We start from the raw sequence: 23,176 nt of genomic DNA, 5'->3' as shown, positions 1-23,176 counted from the left end.
AGGCCCTGGCAGGCTTGTGAAGGTAAAGGGTAAAATGAGTGCAGCAAAATACAGGGAAACCCTGGAGGAAAACCCGATGTAGTCTGCAAGAGAACCATGAGTTAGGAGATTTGTTTTCCAGCAAGACAGTAACCCCAGGCATAAAGCCAAAGCTATACAGGAATGGCTTAAAAACAATAAAGTTAATGTCCTCTGGTGGCCAAGTTGGAGTCCAGACTGCAATTCAATTGAGTATTTGTGGCTGGACTTGAAAAGTGCTGTTCACTCGCAATCCTCATGCAAGCATACAGAGTTTGAGCAGTTCTGTAAAGAAGAATGGGGAAAAATTGCAGTGTCCAGATGTGCAAATCTGATAGAGACCTGTCCACACAGACTCAAGACTGTAACTGCTGCCAAAGGTGCATCTACTAAATACTGACTTGAAGGGAGTGAGTAATTATGCAGTCGATTAGTTTGTGTTTAATAATTGTAATAAATTTGGACCAATTTGTAGAAATTTGTTTTCACTTTGATACAAAGTTGTCTTTTCTGTTGATCGGTGTCAAAAAAGCCAAATTAAATCCAATATGATTCAATGTTGTAAACAATAAAACATGAACACTTCCAAGGGGGATGAACACTTTTTATAGGCACTGTACTTCAAATTTTGTATTGTGATTAAATTATTACAATCATCAACTCTATTCAATAACCAAGATACAAGTGAACCATTCTTACAAGAACGTGCTGGTCAATACAAATGCCGTGGAAATCAAACTGGGCAGCACAAGGAAGTGCAACCAATGTTTTATAACTTCTTCCAAAAGCCTTTTTTGGCACTTCTCAGAGACAACCAATGCTTGCTACAGTAAAATAATGCTTACAATAGTAAGTACATTGTGTCCTTATTTGCATTGGTTATCAGCCAAAAACAGGGGTGCAGTACTAATTTTTTAGGTGCCGAAGCTGACAAAATGCTTGTCATTTCCTATTCTCCCCCTCCCCCTCCCCTACTCCCACTCAATTTATATACCTGCTCATTTCATGTACTGGGCAACTTCCTTGCCCCATTCATGTAATGAGGTGTGTGTGTCTTAGTCTTATAATGTCAAGCACTAAACCAAGATGAAAGAAATGTATGAATTCCAGGGCTCTACAGAAATGTAGTGATAATTAAGACATTAACAAGATTATAGTGTATCACAACATTTCAGTGATTAACTGGTACAATAAAACATATAATACTTAATTTAATAATATGACAAAGTATTGCACGATTGCACTCACTAATTATCATAAAATATAATTACCAAGCAAGTAAAGAAAAAGACCATAATCATGTATTTTACCAGTTTAAAAGTGATTACCTACTTACCAACTGCCACCAATGAGAAGTTTCACAATAATTTCCACAAAGGGTCAGGCGTAATAATGTGTTTGGGGGTCTGAGGCAACTCTTGGCCTAGTGTCATCTGTTGATCTGTGGTACAGCAGACATGATGTGACATATGGCTCAGGATTCTACTGAACTAGAGGAGGTCTGTGTACTTTAACAAACGTAAGTGGTGATACATGATTTATGAGAATTCTTGAGCATGTTGTTGTTATTATCAAGTTCATGTGACTGAGTCCTCTGTCACACTCAGCAGCACTAATAGGAATAACTTGTGAACAGCTCAGTAATGGGCATAGATCTTGGCGGATGCGGTGTCCCTGATCTCTGAAGGCATTTATTACAGAGGAGGAAGAGAGCTTAAACCTCTTACAGAGAGATGATATTGCAGCTTCTCCATAACTAGACAGTATTTCGGCAGGTCAGTTATCTTTATCAATGACACACATTTCATTTAACAGGGATTTATACATACTTCGAGGTTTAGAAGTTTGAGAAGGTAATTTCTCCAAACTTCCCCTTTTCAACTGCCTCTTGAGTTTTTGTACCAGGTTGCTCTTTCAGTCCATGCAGTGATCTTATGCTCCATTGGATCAGTTTCTCTGCATAAACAATTGTAGTAGGGCATTTCTGTAAACACTCTGACAGTAAACTAAGTTCATGCAACGTGTCATATATTAACCATATACCAATTACAGCATGAAACAGGCCATCTCAGCCCTTCTAGTCCATGCCGAACGCTTACTCTCACCTAGTCCCACCGACCTGCACTCAGCCCATAACCCTCCTTCCTTTTCTGTCCATATACCTATACAATTTTTTTTTTAAATGGCAAAATCGAACCTGCCTCTACCACTTCTACTAGAAGCTCATTCCACACAGCTACCACTCTCTGAGTAAAGAAGTTCCCCATCGTGTTACCCCTAAACTTTTGCCCCTTAACTCTCAACTCATGTCCTCTTGTTTGAATCTCCCCTACTCTCAATGGAAAAAGCCTATCCCCCTAATAATTTTAAATACCTCTATCGAGTCCCCCCTCAACCTTCTATGCTCCAAAGAATAAAGACCTAACTTGTTCAGCCTTCCTCTATAACTTAGGTGCTGAAACTCAGGTAACATTCTAGTAAATCTCCTCTGTACTCTCTCTATTTTGTTGACATCTTTCCTATAATTCATTGACCAGAACTGTACGCAGTACTCCAAATTTGGCCTCACCAATGACTTGTACTATTTTAACATTACATTTCAACTCCTATACTCAATGCTCTGATTTATAAAGGTCAGCATACCAAAAGCTTTCTTCACCACCCTATCCACATGAGATTCTACCTTCAGGGAACTATGCACCATTATTCCTAGATCACTCTGTTCTACTGCATTCTTCAATGCCCTACCATTTACCATGTATGCCCTATTTTGATTAGTCCTACCAAAATGTAGCTCCTCACACTTATCAGCATTAAACTCCATCTGCCGTCTTTCAGCCCACTCTTCTAACTGGCCTAAATCTCTTTGCAAGCTTTGAAAACCTACTTCAGTATCCACAACTCCACCTACCTTAGTATTATCTGCAGACTTACTAATCCAATTTACCACCCCATCATCCAGATCATTAATGTATATGACAAACAACATTGGGCCCAGTACAGATCCCTGAGGCACTCCACTAGTCACCGGCCTCCAACCTGACAGTTATCCACCACTACTGTCTGGCATCTCCCATCCAGCCACTGTTGAATCCATTTTACTACTTCAATATTAATAACTAACAATTGCACGTTCCTAACTAACCTTCCATGTGGAACCTTGTCAAAGACCTTACTGAAGTCCATATAGACAACATCCACTGCTTTACCCTCGTCAACTTTCCTAGCAACTTCTTCAAAAAATTCAATAAGATTTGTCAAACATGACCTTCCACACACAAATCCATGTTGACTGTTCCTAATCAGACCCTGTCTGTCCGGATAATTATATATACCATCTCTAAGAATACTTTCCATTAATTTACCCACCACTGACATCAAAGTTACAGGACTATAATTGCTAGGTTTACTCTTTTTAAATAATGGAACCACATGAGCAATACGCCATCCCTGTCTCTAATGACATTTGAAATTTTTCTGTCCAAGCCCTGCTATTTCTACACTAACTTCCATCAAGGTCCTAGAGAATATCCTGTCAGGACCCAGGGATTTATCCACTTTTATATTCTTTAAAAGTGCCAGTACTTCTTCTTTAATTGTCATATTTTTCATAACTACCCTACTTGTTTCCCATACCTTACACAATTCAACATCCTTCTCCTTAGTCAATACCGAAGAAAAGAAATTGTTCAAAATCTCCCCCATCTTTTTTGGCTCTGCACATAGCTGTCCACTGATTCTCTAAGGGACCAATTTTATCCCTCACTATCCTTTTGCTATTAATATAACTGTAGGAACTATTTGGATTTATTTTCACCTTACTTGCCAAAGCAACCTCATATCTTCTTTTAGCTTTTCTAATTTCTTTCTTGATTCTTTTTACATTCTTTATATTCCTCGAGCACCTCATTTACTTCATGCTGCCTATATTGTATAAAACGTGGACTATCATGACTTCCTTGTTAATGTCATTGTCCTTGTGCCATAAGAAACGGAGGAAATTGCGATGGTCTTCCTGTACTAAGAAGCAATGGAACATCTGCTGGATGTCCACTAGGATTGCGACCTTCTCCTTCCGGAAGTGCAGCAGGACCCTGAGAAGGGTATTGTTGAGGTCAGGGCCTGTGAGGTGCATGTCATTAAGGGAGATACCAGCGCACTGAGCACTGGAGTCAAAGACCACCCTGATCCGATTGGGCTTTTGTGGGTGGTAAACCCCAAACGTTGGGAGGTACCAGCATTCCTCACCTTCTCTCAGTGGTGGTGCTACTTCAGCATGTCCATTAGCAAAGATCTTCTCCATAAATGCTAAGTATTGTTGCTGCATCTCAGGTTTCCTTTTAAGGGTTTTTTGCAAAGACGTGAACCGCTTGACTGCCTGCTCTTTATTGTTTGGCAAGCGTTGGCATGGTTCTCTGAAAGGTAGAGGGGTGACCCAGTTATTTGCTTCGTCTCTGAAGACCTTGGTGTCTATTATTTTTAAGAAGATGGTGTCTTGTGCTGATGGAGTAAGTTTATTATCATGCTCAGTTTGATGCGAAGACTGACTGTCCCAGTGTCTTGTCAGTTACTTTACTACTCTTGTTAAAGCCTTGTCATGCTTCCTTGATACACATGAAGCTTGTGCAGGGTTGAAAAATTGAATGGCGGCCACTCTCTAGCACGTTGGTCTTGAGTGTGTTAACTGTCAGTTTGTGTACATTGCCAAGGCACACCTCTCCTATCACCACCCAGCCCAGATCCAGGCGTTGGGCAAAGGGGGCGTCGTGTGGTCCATTGACCTGCTGCCTGACCTTGTGCACCTGGAGAACGTCTCTTCCTAATAGCAGGAGTATTTCTGCTTTTGGATCCAGTTCTGGGATGTGCTTGGCAATGTGGTGGAGATGCGGCTGGTGCCGCACTGCGCTTGGCGTCGGGATCTCAGTGCGGTTATTCAAAATTTCATTGCACTCTATGAGCGGAGGGAGACAGATGACAACTTTACCATCCAGCGACTCGAGCTGGAAGCCTTCTGCCTTCCTTCCATATGTTTCTACGCTGCCTGAGCAAGTTCTAAGTTAGTATGGGAACTGATTACTCTCTATGTTGAACAAGTCAAAGAACTCTGGTCTGAGTAGTGAGCGATTGCTCTGGTCATCCAGAATTACATAGGCTTTGATGGCCTTGTCTTTGGGTCCCTTAGGGTACACCTTAGTGAGGCAGATCTTTGAACAAGAATGGCTTGACTGACCTTGACTGCAAACTTCTGTGCAGCTCGAGCTGACAACAGTTGTCTTGGAGTGATCCTCTCCCTCCCCGCCGTCCTCTTGTGAGGGTGAACGAGCTTTGTCATTTTGTGATAATGGGATGGTATGTATGGCCCCATCATGATTAGTGCTATTACATTCCGAGCACTTCATGGGGATCATACACTCTCTAGCGAGGTGAGAGGTAGAGGAACAGCATTTAAAACATATTCTTTTCTCCCTGAGAAGGGCCATTCTCTCGTCAAAGGATTTTTTCCTCAAAGTTCTGCATTTTTTGAGGGGGTGGGGTTTGTTGTGCAATGGACAAACCTTGCTAGGGTCATTGTTAGTTGTAGAGACTTCAGTTTTATGCACTGAGACAGGTTTATTGATGTTAAAATTATTCGGTGGATTTGACTGGCTTGGTGTGAATTGTACTGCTACCTTGACTCATGAATCTAGGGTCGTTTCGCTTCTTCGCCTCCTTGCACACAAACCTAGTGAAATACTTAAAGGGAGGAAATCAACCACTGTTCTCTTCCTTATACTCTGAGCCAACAGACACCCACCTCTCCTGCAACCCAAATGGAAGTTTGTCCACGATTGGTTTAACTCCGTATGACGTATCTAGATATGACAGGCCAGTTAAATAGCCATCTTCTTTAGCGCCTTCAATCTCCATGAGTAGATCTCCGAGCTCTCTTAGCTTAGTGTGGTCCTTGGCTGACACCTTAGGAAAATTTTCCAGATGTTGAAATAGTGCCGTTTCAATAATTTCAGGGGCCGCATAGCACTCCCGAAGTCTCTCCCATGCTTTGCGTAAGGCTAGCTTGGGGTTGTTGATGTACACTGAACGTATGCGTCTCACCTGTTCGCATGATTCTTTTCCCAGCCATTTTGTCATAAGATCCAACTTTTGGGTTGCTTCGAGCTGGACTCCGCCAGTAGCATTGGTGAATGAGGAGTACCATGCATGGTAATGTTCAGGCTTATCGTCAAACTGGTATAGTCCTGAAGTGACAAGATCTCGCCGTGCTAAATACTGTTCAGCTGCAAGTGGTATGCTGCCTGAGTGAATATGTCGGTGGGTACATGACTGAGGGTGTACATTTGTTATGGGATTTGCTGTTCTGAATTCAGCCTTTGCCTCTTCTCTAGCCAAATCTGGTGAGTTTGGTGTCGAGAAGTATTTGTCATCAGCCCTTTCATTCTTGAATTTGTTGCAAAGCTGCAAGGGTAAATTGTCTTCCTCCAATGGATGTGATGCAATTGGACTTCTCTTTGACTCCTCATGAAATGGGATGTTAGCATATAAGTATGGAGAGGAAGAACGAATCTTCAAGTCCATTTGAGATTGGACGTAGTCGCTAGTGTGTTCCAATCTGGTCCTTTCTGAAGTAGATTTTATGTCATCCAGAACATGCTTTTCTTCAGCATTTTCTAATATCTCTGCTTCCACCCTGGCAGCTTCTGCTTCTCGGTGTAGCATCAGCACTTCTAACTCTGTTTCTATCCTTACCCTTTCCAACTGGTTTTCGGCTTCTCTGACAGCCGCTTCCATTTTCAGTTTTGCTACCTGTTCAGCGTATGACGCTCGCACCTTAGCGGTTTCTGCTTTAGCTCTTGCGTGGACAGTCTTACTTGTTGATGCCCTACTGCTCCTGGCGCTGGATGGCGACATCTTGATGCTGGATCGCGATACCATCATAGCACTTGAAACACCTGGTAATGCCGCCTTTTCACTGTAGTGTTCTCGCACAAGTGTAAAAACTCTGAACTAAACACCAAGTATAAACCGGAGTCAGAGAGGCACGATCCCAGTAAGATTAACCGTTTACTGTTCACTCTTCCATATTAACATATGGTGAAAAGGCGTTGCTTCTATGATGTTTCTTAGTGTGTAGAAGAAAACTTTTCTCGCACTGATCCTGCACACACAAGCCCCCTCCTTCCCATTTCTCCAAACCGGTATTTTCCCACAAGATGCAGTGAAACCAGGTGTGACGTCATCAAATGCCGCGATACATCACAGACAGCAAATTTACTTTCAACAGCCTTAACTTTAACTGGAAGATAATTACAAATGAATTACTAAAGCGAAAATGTAATAAAGCTAAACAAATGCCTTAAGGGCAACATACCATCCTTTTTTACAGGTCACACCTGCCCAAAAGAGGTCCCAATGATCCAGAAACTTGAATCCCTGCCCCCTGCTCCAATCCCTCAGCCACACATTTATCCTCCACCTCATTTCATTCCTACTCTCACTGTCGCGTGGCACAGGCAGTAATCCCAAGATTACTACCTTTGCGGTCCTTCTTCTCAACTCCCTTCCTAACTCCCTATATTCTCCTTTCAGGACCTCTTCGCTTTTCCAACCTATGTCATTTGTGCCTATATGTACCATGACCTCTGGCTCTTCACCCTCCCACTTCAGGATATCTTGGGCATGATCAGAAACATCCCGGACCCTGGCACCAGGGAGGCAAACTACCATCCGGGTCTCCTGACTGCGTCCACAGAATCGCCTATCTGACCCCCTAACTTCCCTACCCTTCTGAGCTACAGGGCTGGACTCTGTGCCAGAGGCACACCCACTGTTGCTTCCCCCAAGTAGGCTGTCCTCCCCACTCCAACAGTACTCAAACAGGAGTACTTATTGTCAAGGGGTACAGCCACTGGGGTACTCTCTAGTACCTGACTCTTCCCTTTTCCCCCTCCTAACCGTGACCCACCTGTCTGCCTTCCGTGGTCCCGGTGTGACCACCTGCCTGTAACTCCACTTTATCAACTCCTCACTCTCCCTGACCAGACAAAGGGCATCGAGCTGCAGCTCCAGTTCCCGAACACAGTCCCTTAAGAGCTGCAGCTCGGCACAACTGGCGCAGATGTGGACGTCCGGGAGCAAAGGAGACTCCAGGACCTCCAACATCCGACACCGAGAACAACAAGCTGCCCTCACACTCATACTTCCCCTTTCCTCAAACAACAGGAAAAACTGAAACCTAAACCTACCTTGCCTCGCCCGTTTCCACCTAAGCCTGTTGAGCCAAAGCCCTTAAGCCTTCACTCTACTCCCGGCTCACCCTGCTGCCTGCTGTATAAGGCTGTATTCCTTTTAAATCTTCCGCGCTTCACTGCCTGAAGCCATATGCCTGCGCAGTCCCGCCTCTCTTAACTCTGATGAGAAGAAGAAAAAATCAAAATGGCTCCCACCGCTCTCCCGTTCTGATTCTCAGCCTTCCTTCTCCAAATTAGAGCTAAGTCCAATAGAAACTGTTCTAAAGAGAGTCTGTTGAACAGACCTTCATAGGCTTTTCTTTCTCTCCCAGATCATTTCATCCTTCACTGCTTTTTCAAAATGAAAACACAGTGCTTCATAAATTTGCCACACTGCTGAAACTGTTTGAAACGAGCTAGCTACCCACCTGGTCCCCAGAACATGGCCTATTTTGCAAATTTGTTGTTCTAGTTGAGAGGCACATTCAGACAGTTCCTTTCAATCTACTGTAAACAGAGTACAATTTGTCCATAAATCATTAAAAATGATTTATTCCACGAACTTCTCTCACTGAATCACCTACTGCAAATTCTAATCTGTGATTAAGACAGTGACAAATTATCACATCAGGGTAATGTTCCTTGAGAATTGTAGCAACACCAGAGTTGACACCAAGTATTACACTTGCCCCATCACTAGCAAATGCTACAAGGTTCTGTTTCAAGTAAGAAGTATCAAACCCATGGTTATTGGGACAGTTCAGTAGATGCTCAGCAATCGTTGCAGCTTTGTGACCAGGCAGTTCCATTAGATCTAGAAACATAAAATGGGGATCACCTTCCTTATCACTTTCACATTTCAAATAAACTATTAGGGCTGTCTTAATGCTCAGGCTTGTTGATTCATCAATGAGAACAGAAAATTTGCCATTTATCTGCTTGATATGCTGGCCAATTTTCTTTTTCATATAAATGGCTATGTGATTAATTATCTCTGTAGCACTAGTGCAGGAATGCAGTCCCAGTCCAATGTCAATAGCAGTTTTTTTGAAGTTCCAATAAGCCAAAGTGGTCAGAGTATGATCTAAGCTAAATAATATGCAGAGCGAAAAATTGAACAAGTTGCCTTTAGATGCGAAGCACTCATGGCGTCACATAATTTTCCAAGAGCATCTTCACTAGCTATATTTTCAACACTTAGAGCAGCAGTGTGAGCTTTTGATCGTTTGTGATCAACAATTTTTTTTCTGAGCGACTTCAAGCATGTACTTCGATCAGCTCCATAACAGGATACTTGGTACATCTGCAACGCCGATTCTCCCGTGACCTTTAAGTTCTTGAGGTTGTAGTGGTTTACATACAGTAGCTAGACAGCCATCCCTTACTTGCCTTAAACTCTTTCCTCTTGCTCTCCTCAACCCCCTCACAGTTTTGCTCATGAAGGCTAAGTGCTTTTTCATGCATAATTTTGCCATCAACAGGGATATGCTTCTGTGACATGTCCTCTAGCCACACAATTAATATTTCTCAGTCTTTGCAAGCACTTTATCACAAACCAGAGAGATCATTTTTGCCATTGTAGGGGTAGCACCAACACTTCCATGAATTTCAGCTTCTTTCTGCTTTATTGTGCGAATGCTTGATTCGTACTTACCAACCTTACAGACCACTTTGGCAAACGACATGCCATTTTACAAAAGATCTAAGATTTTTATTTTATTGGCGAACAATGCTCAAACAACGAGTGCTGGAAAGAGACTGAGGATCTGTGAAATGGAGAGAGGCTACAGCAGGATATGCTGGGACAACAGGTCAAGCGAGGAGGAAATTCACAAAACAGTCACAACTCCAGGATTTCACCAAAAACGATCAAATATCCTAATGTTATTAGTGGTATTTTCCCCAGCAGCCACCAGCCCCTCTCCCCAAACCCCACTTCCGTAAAATTCCCTCTATTTAGTATGGGGCCGTTGTTAAATTCCCCGCTTGTTTATTTTGACTTTTTTTTTTACAGAGGTGCTGGACGGCACTCTGGTGAGCTCTGGCAGCACTGCACCCCGGCCAAAACTTTAATATCCCTGGTCCTTGGTGATACTCCTTGAAATACTTAACAGGATATGAAAATGCAGCTAAGTCATTCTACAGAATTGTACAGACGGCTATGGTGATTTCGCCATTGTCCCTCTGTTAGCTCTTTGGAAGACCAATCCAGGTAGGTTCAGTCTTGATGAAGGGTCTTGACCCAGAATCTTGACTGTTTACTTCCCTCCACAGATGCTGCCTGACTTGCTAAATTCTTTCAGCATTTTGTGTGTTTTGCTCAAGATTTCTAGTATCTGCAGAATCACTTGTGTCCTGTTACTGTACTTTCTACTCCTTTCTTAATCCGCATCAAGAATCTTCTTAGCAAGCAATTTTAAAAGTCACCAGGTTAGCAACTAAGATTAGTAAATATTTATATCATTAATACATTGAGAAAGTTGAGACTAATAGACAAAATGAACCAAATGAGCATAGATCAAGATTAAATATAGGAGGTTCCTGTTTTGTGTGGATCAGTTTCAAATGGAGTTTTGTATATTCGAGCCAAAATGTGGGTCACTGCAACAGGTATAAATAATTTGCAAGTATGTATGACAAGGCAACTTTTCAATGGGCTGATTGTGTTCCACCTCTTTAATAATTTATCTTTCATTTGTAGATTCTGAGGTGATAAATGAGGCCAATGTGAGTATCACAGCTGGAGTAGGAAGTGCTTCAGAGAGCAGGCAAGAGGATAGTTTGAGGTCATTTGCTCATTGTCCTTCTACATATATAGCACTTCTCTGTGCTTTCAGTGCATGGTTCTTAGTGCCATCCACAATGTTCCTTCTCCACTTCGAATACTTGAATCTTTTCTTTTTCCCCTCCTAATCTATTCCCATGCCAAAATTCAGAACAGTTTCAGTGTCAGGCATGTGATTAACATGACCTTCTCAAAGTAGCCATGTGTGAGTGGAACTGGGACCTCCATGTTGAGGATGCTGATCTGGGCAAAAACCAGTCACCCCTCCAGTGAATTGGGAGGGTTTTGCAGAAATGCAATGCTGCTAATTTTCCAGTGCTTTGAAGTGTCTGTTGTAGGCTGTCCATGCCCAAGACACATGCAACATGAGAAGGATCTCTATTGCCTGGTAGACCATAGGTATACTCTTCATTTGATTAGTGGCAGTGTATATGCGTTAAAGGCAAAATGAGGAGTCATGCAAGTTTTCTGCAATCCTGTTGTGAGCACTTTATTACAGAGGGCAGTGTTGTACAATGGGTCAGGTTGATAGATGCCTTTTCTCTTGTGGATGTTGATTCAAGTTCTATCCTTCAGTATGCTTTAGTCAATGAATGGGCAGTGGCTTGGAGCTTGATGCTATAGTGACTACACCTCAGAATAATTTCCTTTTAGGTTTGAAGATTAGCTCCATTCCTGATGGAAATTTGCCAGATTTAAGGTGCAGCCTTAAGGTGAGAAGTATCTGGGGGAGTGGTAGAGGGAAGGGGTGTGTTTAAGGGAGTGGGATTTCCGGCATGACACAGTCTTGATTGACATTGGTTAGGATCATGTTTTACATGTGTGGGGGCAAATTTCTTGGTCTGCTGAATTTGAGGATGGTGTTCTACAGTCTATCTAGGTTGAAGGCTTTTGCAGATGGTAATGTCTACACTGTATTGATGATATCCACTGTACCTCTAGATGGACAGAAGGTAAACTGACTTGACCATAAGATTTAAGAGCAGAATTAGGCTATTTGGCCCATCAAGTCTGCTCTGCCATTTCATCATGGCTGCTGCAATTCTCCGCTCAGCCCCAATCTCCTGCCTTCTCCCTATATCCCTTAATGCCTTGACCAATCAAAAACCTCTGCTTTAAATATACATAAAGACTTGGCCTCCACAACTGCTTGTGGCAAAGAATTCCACAGATTCACCACTCTCTGGCTAAACAAATTCCTCCTGGTCTGCATTCGAAAAGGACCTCCTCTATTCTGAAGCTGTGACCTCGATGTCTTGGACTCTCCCATCTTAGGAAACATCCTCTCCGCATCCACTCTATCAAGGCCTTTCACCATTCAATAGGTTTCAGTGAGGTCACCCCTCATTCTTCTGAATTCAAGTGAATACAGGCCCAGAGCCATCAGATGCTCTTCATATGACAAGCTATTCAACCCTGGAATCATTTTCATGAACCTCCTTTGAAGCTTCTCCAGTGTCAGCACATCCTTTCTAAGGTAAGGGGCCCAAACCTGCTCACAATACTCCAAGTGAAGCTTCACCAGTGCTTTGTAAAGTTTCAATATTACATCCTTGCTTTTGCATTCTAGCCCTCTAGAAATGAATGCTAACATTGTATTTGTTTTCCTCACAACAGACTCAACCTACAAATTAACCTTTAGAGAATCCTGCACATGAATTCCCAAGTCCCTTTGCGCCTCAGTTTTTTGTATTCTCTTTCCATTTTCCAAATGGAGAGAAAATACCTTTTCATTTCTTCTAGCAAAGTGCATGATTAAACACTTCCCAACACTGCATTCCATCTGCTATTCCTTTGCCCATTCTCCTAATCTGTCCAAATCATTCTGTAGCCTCTCTACTTCCTCAAAACTAACTGCCATCCACCTATCTTCATATTGTCTGCAAACTTTGCAACAAAGCCATCAATTCTATTTTCCAAATCATTCAAGTGTATCTCTCCATCCACTGGAAGGAGGTGGTTGAGGAAGACTGTGACCTTTCCCGTGGCAGACAGCAGGGAGATGTTGCTGTAAAAGACGTCTTGCAGACCACTGTTTGCAGGCATTGGCTGTCTTCAGTTTCTTTTTAAAATCAAGTTGCAAACAAAACACTTCTCTTTGGGGAGTTTGCATTTGAATTGTACACTAGTTTCCACCCCGCCATTTGCTGATATTTTTAAAACTTCCGAATTGGGATTGTATTCACTGTAATGTCATTGTGTTGAGTGTATCCCACTATAAAAGAGCAGTTGTATAAGAATCCCTGAAAGAAGCCTGTTTTATTTCTAATCTAGGCCTTCTTATCAAATTTGGGTATGTATACTACATCTCAGGGTTTTCAAAGTTCCAAGTAAATTTATTATCAAAGTACATGTATGCCACCATATATAACTCTGTGTTTCATTTTCTTGTGGACATACTCATTAAATCTATAGACTAACAGAATCAGTGATTCAGTCAACTTGGGTATTCAACCAATGTACAGAAGACAATAAACTGTGCAAATAAAAATTAAGTAATAATAATAATAAATTAATTAGAAATAAATATTGAAAACATGAGATGAAGAGTCATTGAAAGTGAGTCCACTGGTTGTGGAAACATTTCAATGATGGAACAAGTGAAATTGAGTGGAGTTATCCCCTTTAGTTCAAGAGCCTAATGGTTGAGGGGTAGTAACTGTTCCTGAACTGATACCTACTGATGTGAGTTCTGAGGCTCCTATACCACCTTCCTAATGGCAGCAACAAGAAGAAAATATGTTCTGGGTGGTGGGAGACCCTGATGATTGCTGCATTCTTGTTTCATGTAGGTATGCTCAATGGTGGGGAGGGTTTTACCCAGGTTGAGTGGACCGTATCCCCTACTTTTTGTAAAATATTCTGTTCGAGGGCATTGGTATTTCCATACTTGGCTGAGATGTAGCCAGTTAACATACTATCCAATACACATCTATAGAAGTTTGTCAATGTTTTAAGTGTCACGCTGAATGTCCGTAAGCTCCTAAGGAAGTAGAGGTGCTGCTGTGAATTTTTCATAATTGCACTTAAGTGCAGGTCATCCTAGAACAATAATAACAGGTCATCCAAAATAATAACACTGAGGGAAACTTGAAGTTGCTAACCCTCTCCATTTCTAATCCTCTGAGGAGTGGGTCATAGACCCAATGGTTTCCTTCTCCTGAAGTCAATAATCAGCTCCTTGGTCTAGCTGGCTTTGTTTGTTGTTATAGCACCACTCAGCCAGATTTTCAGTTTCTCTCCTATATGCTGATTCATCTCCACCTTTGGCCTAGAACAGTAGTGTTGTCAGCAAACTAGAATATGGCATTGGAGCAGTGCTTAAGCACTCAATCATAATTGTACAATGACCAGAGCAGAGGGTTGAGCACACAGCCTTGTGGGGTACCTGTGCTGATAGAGATCACAGTTCACCAAACTGAACTGACCTGGGTCTACAAGTGAGGTAATCAAGGATCCAATTGCACAATTTATGTATTGAGGTCAAGGTCTTGAAGCTTATTGATTATTATTGAGGATGATGGTATTGAATGCTGAGGTGTGGTCAATAAAGTGCATCCTGATCTTTGCATCTTTGCTGTCCAGCTATTCCAGGTTAAGTGAAGAGCCAATGAGATGGCATCTGCTGTGGACCTGTGGCCCTGGTAGGCAAATTGGAGTGGATCTAAGTTGCTTCTTGCACAAGAGTTGAAATATTTCATTATCAACCTCTCAAAACACTTTGTCACTGCTACTGGGCGATAGTCATTGAGGCAAATCACCACTTTCTTCTTGGGGACCGTATAATTGAAGCCTGCTTGAAGCAGGTGCGTACCTCTGACTGCTGAAACAAGAGGGTAAAGACCTCAGTGAACACTCCAGCCAGTTTATCAGTATTGGTCTTTAATGCTTGGCCAGGTATCCCATCTGGGCTAGCTGCTTTTCATGGGTTCACCCTCCTGAAGGCTGCTAGCACATTAGCCTCAGACTGAAATCATACGATCACTGGGAGATGTGGGAGTTCATGATGGCTAAATTTTTCTGTACTATCATCCCTCTTGTGCTTTAATTCCAGATTTTCCCACAGTCAGTTTGATGCTTATGCAAGCATCTGATGGTCACCATTTTGCAAACCACATCCTTTAGTCTGTGCTACATAGACAGAATTGTTTATTTGCAAAGATGTGCTTTTAACTTCAATTTACTGCTTGAAATTTACAATTTACATTAAAAACTGAAGACTGGTTCTTGCTTGAATTAATATCAGTTATATTCACCAAAGTCCAGAATACTGCCTACAGAGGGCTGCTATTCAGATTGGAGGCTTGAGATAGTGGTGTACCACTGGGATCTGTGCTGTGTATTGGTCATTCATACTAATAATCTGGGTGGCAGTGTTGTTAAAGTGGTTTGTAAGTTTGTGAATAACACCAAAATAAGTGTTGTGGTGGACAGTGAAGATTTTTGAAGATTACAAGATCTTGATGAATTAAGGAAGTGGGCAAAAGGCTGGTGGAAGGAATTTCCCTTGGGCAAGGGTGAAGATTTGCATTTTGGTAAGTTTAAACTTGTGTAAGTCTTGCACAGTGTTGTAGAACAGAGAGACCTAGGGGTAAAGGTACACAGTTCCCTGAAAGTGCTGACACTAGTAGACAGGGTGGTGAAAAAGATATTTGGCATGCTTCCCTTCATCAGCCAGGGCACTGCTTGCAGAAGTTGGGGTGTTAAGTTGCAGCTCTACAGGTTGTTGGTTATACCACACTTGAAATATTGTGCTCAGTCTGGTTGCCCAGCTATAGCAGGACTGCCATTAAACTGGAAGGGCATCGGAAAAGATTCATGTAAATGTTACTGTAAATGGAGGGCTCAAGCTATAGGGAAAGGATGGATAGTCTTTAGACTGACTTGTTCTTACAGCTTGGGAGGCTGAAATGAGGCCATATAGAATGAAATAAAATGAGGAGTGTAGATAAGGTGGGTGGTCATAGTCCAGAGTAAGGAGTTGGAAACTAGAGGATAATTTAAAAGAGATGTGAGAGAAAACTTTTTTATAGATGGTGATGGGTATATGGAATGAGCTGTAGAGATGTGTATGGTTACAATGTTATAAGAGATTTGGACAATACATGGCTAAGAAAGGTTTAGAGGGAGATAGGCCAGATACCAGCTAATTGGGCTAGTTTGGATTGACAGCTGGTTCAACGTGGATGAATTGGACTGAAGGACCTGTTTTCATACAGTTCAACTCTGACTCTGATTTTTAAATATGGAACTATGTATATGTGACAGCTAACTTGCTGGGTGAATACATTTAAAGAAAACTTGCGTTACTTTTTTCAAAGGATTATCTCGATAAGAGTATTCGTGGAAAGTTGGCAGTGGCATCAATGATAGTCAAGTCACGTGTCCATTACGCTCAGTCTGGTTAATGTGATGCCCAGTCATGAGAAACTTGTTCCATTTCAAGTTATGTAGCATTGCAAGTGGATATTCCATTGAACAATTCGTGCACTGAAATGAAATGTGGCATAATGTATAACTCTTGCTTTTCCAGCTAAGATATCTGTATTTGAAAAGGATCCTTCAACAATTATGCATGACTTATATGGTGATAACCTAGTCACAACAAATGGTAAGCTCTCTACAAGGGTGCACTTTTTGAAATGTACCAAGGTGTACGGAGGATACCGAAGGAGAATTTTCACTTTTGGGTGTTCATAATTTGATACAATTTATGTGTCACTATTTTACAGAAAAGGTCAATTACTTTGAAGCATCCTACACTTCTTCTATGTGTAAGCTGTTTGGAGATGTCATCTGCTTCACTCATGGTATGTTCCAATATTTGTGTGCAAGAAAGGAGTTGTGATGTTGGTGTGGAAATTTTGTTACAAGTGCAATTAGAAAAATGTGCTCAGATATACTGGATGCCAGTTTTACTCTTGAGTTTCCATCAATCCAACAAAATCTCTGAAGTAACAGCATAATCAAGACATGTAACTGCTTTTTTTCAGCCATAAGTTGAAAATGATCTTTCTCCAGCATACCAAAAGAAATAGGTTAGTGCGATATCAGCATTTGACTAATGTAATGTGCTTGGTATAACTTTTTAATTGGCTTCTATTGGTTGTTTTAAAATTTCCAGTATAAGTATGTGTCTAGCAGTCTATTGTGTATGCTGCCCTTCTGCATTTGGCTCAACTTAGACTATTCTGTATGTAATTTAAAATATGTGGTGTAAGGAAACACCCTCCAGTCAGTTTTCAGTTCACTGTTAGTGCAGGTGATTTAATATTTATTTCATTTGCTCTTGGATGGGTTTACACACTATTGAGCATTGAGCAGAACATCACACACAACATGCTGGGTCTTGGCCTGAAACGCAGGCTTCTTACTCTTTTCCATAGATGCTGCCTGACCTGCTGAGTTCCTCCAGCGTTTTGTGTGTATTGCTTTGGATTTCCGGCATCTGCAAACTTTCTCATGTTTGTGCTTGAGTAGAACATATTTAATGTCCCAAATATAATAATTTAGTGGAAACCAGTGGCTCTCAAATAGGAGACGCAGACAATTCTGCATGCAGGCCCACTTGCACTCTAAAGCTGGTGTAATATTACATAGGAAATACGGCACTGGAACAGGCCATTCATCTCAACACTTCCATCTGGTGATCACACTCCATTAAAACCTCCTCCTGTCTTCCCATCATCTAAGTTGATCAGCGTAGCCCTCTTGCTGTTCTGTCTCCCCTAAAGAGTCAGCCACTTTGGTGTAATGAAAGAAAATGTGTTGGTATGGTATGGCAGAGGAAGGAGAGAACCTAAGTGAACAAAGGCACTGCAGCCATTGCAAGTCTTGGTAGAGATTGGGGTCAGCAGAGAATGTGGGGAGCAAAATTGTAGGAAGGTAAATCTCTATTAATCTCTTTCCCTTAAATGGAAGATATCCTGGCTTTTGCCATTACCAACCTACAGCTATAATTCCTTGCACCTGAGAGACTGAAAGAACACAAATTACATCAACTGGATGAAAAATAGCCTTGGAGCTTCAGTCGTTTTTTTCATGCTTTGTTGCATGTTTCATCAATTTGTGATGGCTTCTGTATGCATTGAGTAGGGACAATATTGAAGCCACAGTCAGCCTGAGAGATTGGCAGTTTTCATTATTTTGGCAACAAAGTAATAATGAGCTAGATTTGACCTTGAATGTCTCAGAAACAAGATATATTTGTTTGAAAATCTAATTGGCAGATGTAAAAAATAACACAGAAGGGACTGTAGCTGCTGGAATCTGGAGTAGCAAACAATCAAAAAATTGTTGATGCTTGGGGTCAAAATCCTGCATAAGGATTGATTCAGGATTTCTATCAATGTCAACAGTCCTTTGCTTCCCACAGATGCTTGATCCATAGAATTCTTCCAGCAGATTTTTTGATACAAGAATAGGACACTGGGCCTCTTGACCCAAAATGACTAGAGAAAGAGAAAAGTATTTCAAAGATTTCTTACCCTCTAGGTCAGGGGTTCCCAACCATTTTTATGCCATGGACCCCTGAGTGGGTCTGTGGACTGAGTGGTCTGTGGACCCCAGGTTGGGAACCCCTGCTCTGGAAGAAATTCTAACTTTGTCTTGAATGGCTGGCCCTTAATTTTGAAACACAGCTAGTAGTCCCAGACATGTCAGCCAGGGGAAATATCATATCCATACCTGTCATGTCAAGCCCTTTGAATTTAACACATGAAAAGTGATCTTGTCAGCATGCAAAAATTTTAGAGTCTAGGAGCCTTCTGCTCATCAACTTTATGAAAAACATGCCATCATAGGAATCAACCTGGTGAACGACACGTTTATACTTTACATAGGGAGGGCAGCCTTGTAAACATCATTCCAGATCTGTTCTGGCATGAGCCCTACTGTATTTGGAGCAAGGCAGCTCTGCTTATGTTCTGATCATACTCCATGATATCAGTAATCTGCTTGGAGTACTGGATATTGTAACTGCATATGGGGCTTCATCTGTAGTTCCACAGACTTGCAATCCAGAAACAGTTCAGATTTATAATACCTTACAGAAAATTGCCCAAGTCCTGTTCATAAAATGACGAGATATCCATTCTGGCTAACCACTGCCCATTCGTTTATCAATAATCAGTATCAGAATGTTGAAAGGCTTTATCAGCTGGGCTATCCAGCTGAATCTACCAGCCAACAACCTACTGCATGATGTCCAGTTTGTATTTTTCCAGACCACATAGCTCCATCCTTCAACAAAGCTATTCCAAGCCCAACTCCATAGAACATAGAACAGCAGAGCACTGGGCAGGCATTTTGACCCACAATGTTATGCATCTCTTGATGCTGATTTATGCTATATGTTGTCCTTGTATCTATCATCCGTGTTCCTCCATTCCCTCCATATTCACATGACTATCAAAGAGCCTCTTGGACTCCTCCAAACTACCCAGTTCACTTCTACTCATTTTAGGCAGGTAACACTGTCTACATTTCAAAAACTCGCCTGTCATGCTGCCTTTAAACTATGCCTGCCCTGCAGGCCTTTATGGCTGTGTTCCCAGCTTGGGTTCCACAGACCCCTCAATTAATGGCATTTGTCCATGGCATAAAAAGTTAGGAACCCCTGCTTTACAGCATATCCTGGGGTGTTAGAAATTTCTTCCCTGGGAAACAGAATCTGACTGTCTACCCTTTCCAAATGATTTTAGAGTAAAAAAACAAAACCAGCTGTATGATTTTTAAGACCTTCAGAAGATATTTGATAAGTAACGAGAGGTAGTATTAAATAAAATCCGGGTACTCAGCATTGGTATGAATGTGTTAGTTAAGCACACTACTCCTACTAGGGCATAGGCCCCTGCCAGCAACTTGCCAGTCCCTCAAGCTGCTCTAGTTCCTAGGTGTTGTCCATCTTGGAATTCTTCTAGGAAAAGATCCCTCCTCTGCCAGGAATGAGGTCTTTGGAACTTCTGTTGCCACTTTTTGTAGCGCTGGGTTTTTATGGTGAAACCACCTGGTCTCCTTGGCCGTGTAAGTCTAGGGAAGACACACTCCAGTCCTGCCAAACCCATGAGATTGGGATAGCTCTCCCACCCCAAACCTCAGTTTGTGTGGATGCTGTGTGACTTGCTATCCTGTTACAACTCAGTGCCAAGAAATAACGCGTGGCACACGATTAAAGGAATTGTATTTTTGAATCTTACGTAACTAAAGGGTTAGTAAAGAAATGAAAGAAAAAACCCCAAAAAGGGCCAATTCTAATTAAACAGACAAACATGCACAAATTGGAGCTCATCTTGAACTTCTCTGTCACTCATGCTGGGCCCTCAGTCTGCTTGGAAGCACACAGCACCTTCCAAATGTCACTCACGATCCACTCTCTCCCCCCCCCCCCAGTTCGATGGCACACGTTCCTCATCATCCCTTGTCTTCAACAATAACCCAAACAGGCTGAAAGCAGAACAAACTGCTCTTAGAGAATCGCTAAATGAAATACCTACAGCATAACGGTAGAGACGTAAACCAGGACATTAACACACTTTCCCCCCACCCCCTTCCCACCATAAATAGTCATGTCCTCATGACTTTGAAATAATTTGTCATCCCGTCATTAATAACATCGTTTTTGAAGGAATTTTGTGATGTCAAAACCTCTAATCTATTTGTTACTGGTAGTGACATATCTCACTAGGGAGATAGTTGTAACACTCAATTCCCCCAGTGCTACATTGGCCTCTCCACTCACTTGCCTCAGTGTGAGAAGGGTTGGGAATCTCTTCTTCGATTAGTGGGGAGTTAGTGAAAGCCAGCATATACCACATCCCTATTTCCTCGTCCTCTGAGTCCGTATACCATTCAGGGGTGGTTGCTGGTCTAATTCTTCCTGCTGCTGGTCCTTCAGTCTTCCCCCGTTGCCACAGAGTCCCCCTACTCGGTGTAGGGTCCAGGTCGGGCTCTGGGTCAACATGTACCTCTTGTCCCAGAGGTAGAAGATGGTTCTGATGGAGAATCTTGACAGGCCCATTCCCATCCTCCGGTTTCACTCGGAAAACTGGCACATTTGATTTCTGACTCTCCACTACATAGGGCAAGGCTGCCCAGTGGTCAGCCAACTTATCCATCCTAAAGTTATTTATGAGGACTCGGTCTCCAGGTGTGAGTTGGGAGAACCTAATCTTTTGATCAAACCTCCTCTTATTTCCTTGATTCTGTTTGGTAGCCGAGAACTCAGTTAATTCGTAAGCCTTTTTCAGCTCCCTTTTCATATCGGACGCATAATTCAGATAAGTCTTCTGTGGTAGATCTTCCTTGCCAGTCCCAAAACAGAGGTCAATGAGCAACTTTGCCTCTTGCCCAAACATCAGATAATATGGCGAGTACCCAGCAGCTTCATTCTGTCTACAGTTATAGCAGAGGACCAGATGTTCAATATGTTGATTCCACTTGCTCTTCTTACTGATCTCCAAGGCTCTGAGCATGTCTAGCAAGGTCCGGTTGAACCTCTTGGGCTGAGGTTCACCCTGTGGGTGATAAGGCGTAGCCCTCGACTTCTTGACTCCAAGCATGCTCAGTAGCTTATGTATAACCGTACTCTCGAAATCCCATCCCTGATCGCTATGTATTCACCTGGGGAGGCCATAATAAGTGAAGTACTTCTCCCAAAGCACTTTGGCCACAGTGAAGGCCTCTGATCCTTGGTAGGGAAAGCTTGTGCATGTCTGTTGTAATGATCCTTAATGACCAAGACATTCACCATGTTGCTGGCATTTGCCTTTATTGATAGGAAATCCATACACACGAAGTCAAGGGGCCCCGCACTCTGCATGTGGGACAATAGAACGGCCCTCGTAGGCAGTATCTTCCTTCGTATGCATCGAATGCATGATTTGCAGTACTCTTGGACCTCTGGCTTCACAAGGGAGCTGATCTCTGAAAAATCCATAAGTCTTGTCAAACCCCAAATAGCCAGAAACATTATGAAGTGACTTCAACATAATCCACTGATATTTCTCAGGCAGAACCAGCTGGGAATGCCGAGGTTGGTCTGGAGGCAACAGAACCTGCTATAGAATCTGGTTCCTCAACTCCAATGTGGGCCATTCTCTCAGTAGTTGAGACACTGCACAGTGATTCATCTTGTTTGCTAGGATCACGTCCCCACAACTACTGATCAAACAGAACCAATGCATAGGTCATCTTGCAGAGCGGCTGCCACTTGCCCAGGACTGAATTCCGGCAACGGCTTTGTCTTCAGGGCAGTCGGGTTGCAATAAGCCTGTGGAATGGCACCGTCAGAAACTCCCAAATGATCTACCGCTTGATCCTGCCCTTGCATTTCTTCTGCCTTCCCCATGATGGAAACTGGCACATGGCTTTCACTCCAAGGGCGAGAATGCTCTCCCACTCTCCGTACCTTTCCAGCCCTTCATGTGCACGCCAGCACAATGCTCCAACTCCCTGGCTGGTACTTCAGGCTGAAATCACAGGCAGACAATGCCACCAACTACTGATGGCCTGTGGCATCCAATTTTGCTGAGGTTAGGATATAAGTTAATGGGCTATTGTTTGTCCTCACCTTGAACTTGCCACCTTAGCTGATCCATCACAGCTTGTTTCAATGCCAATTTGTGCATGGGGTAGTTTCTCTTGGGGGGGGGGGGGTGACAGACTCCGGCTGACATATGCGACAGGTCTCAATCCTGTGCCCTGATCCTGATACAGAACACCCCCCGAGCCCTCTCTGCTGGCATCCGTATGTAATACATCTATATGCAGTACATACGGCAACCCGGGGGTCTGCAAAAGCCAGCACAGGCACTTTCATCAGCAGCTCCTTCAGCAACTGGAAGGCATCTTCACATTTCATTCTAAAAGGCTCCAGAGGGCTAAGATAATCTTTACCATCCTCTCCTTTTATCCTCTCTTTCTTTCCCAAGGGAGGGTAGCCACACACAAGCTGATTTAAAGAGTGACTCACTTTAGAGTAGTCCTTCATGAATCTCAAATAGTACCCACCGAATCCAAGGAATGAGCATAAGGCCCTCACAGTCTGGGGACTTGGCCATGTGGTCACCGCCTCTGACTTAGACAGATCTGTAGTTACTCCATCTGTGAGACTATATGCCCAACCTAGTTGCCAGATGTCTTGCAGAAC

At 42.6% G+C, this 23,176-nt stretch overlaps 1 protein-coding gene across 6 annotated transcripts in view; it reads left to right on the top strand.

The window, feature by feature from the left end:
* The window catches only part of LOC132394227 (uncharacterized), a 210,610-nt gene that overhangs the window by 12,759 nt on the left and 174,675 nt on the right, over positions 1–23,176 (top strand). The window contains exons 3-4 of one of the 6 annotated variants that reach the window (XM_059970102.1): positions 16,562–16,639; positions 16,761–16,838. The exons of 1 other annotated variant lie outside the window; for it this stretch is intronic. In XM_059970102.1, coding sequence (XP_059826085.1) covers positions 16,562–16,639; positions 16,761–16,838 — 156 coding nt within the window. Of the gene's footprint in view, positions 1–14,613; positions 14,673–16,561; positions 16,640–16,760; positions 16,839–23,176 lie in introns of all 6 variants that reach the window. 4 more of the 6 variants (XM_059970107.1, XM_059970106.1, XM_059970104.1 and 1 more) reach the window with 4 other exon arrangements.

Source organism: Hypanus sabinus, chromosome 5, assembly GCF_030144855.1.
Source record: "Hypanus sabinus isolate sHypSab1 chromosome 5, sHypSab1.hap1, whole genome shotgun sequence".
Classification (NCBI taxonomy): Eukaryota; Metazoa; Chordata; class Chondrichthyes; order Myliobatiformes; family Dasyatidae; genus Hypanus; species Hypanus sabinus.
The sequence above is the reverse complement of the archived record's forward strand: the minus strand, read 5'-3'. Positions and strand labels throughout refer to the sequence as shown.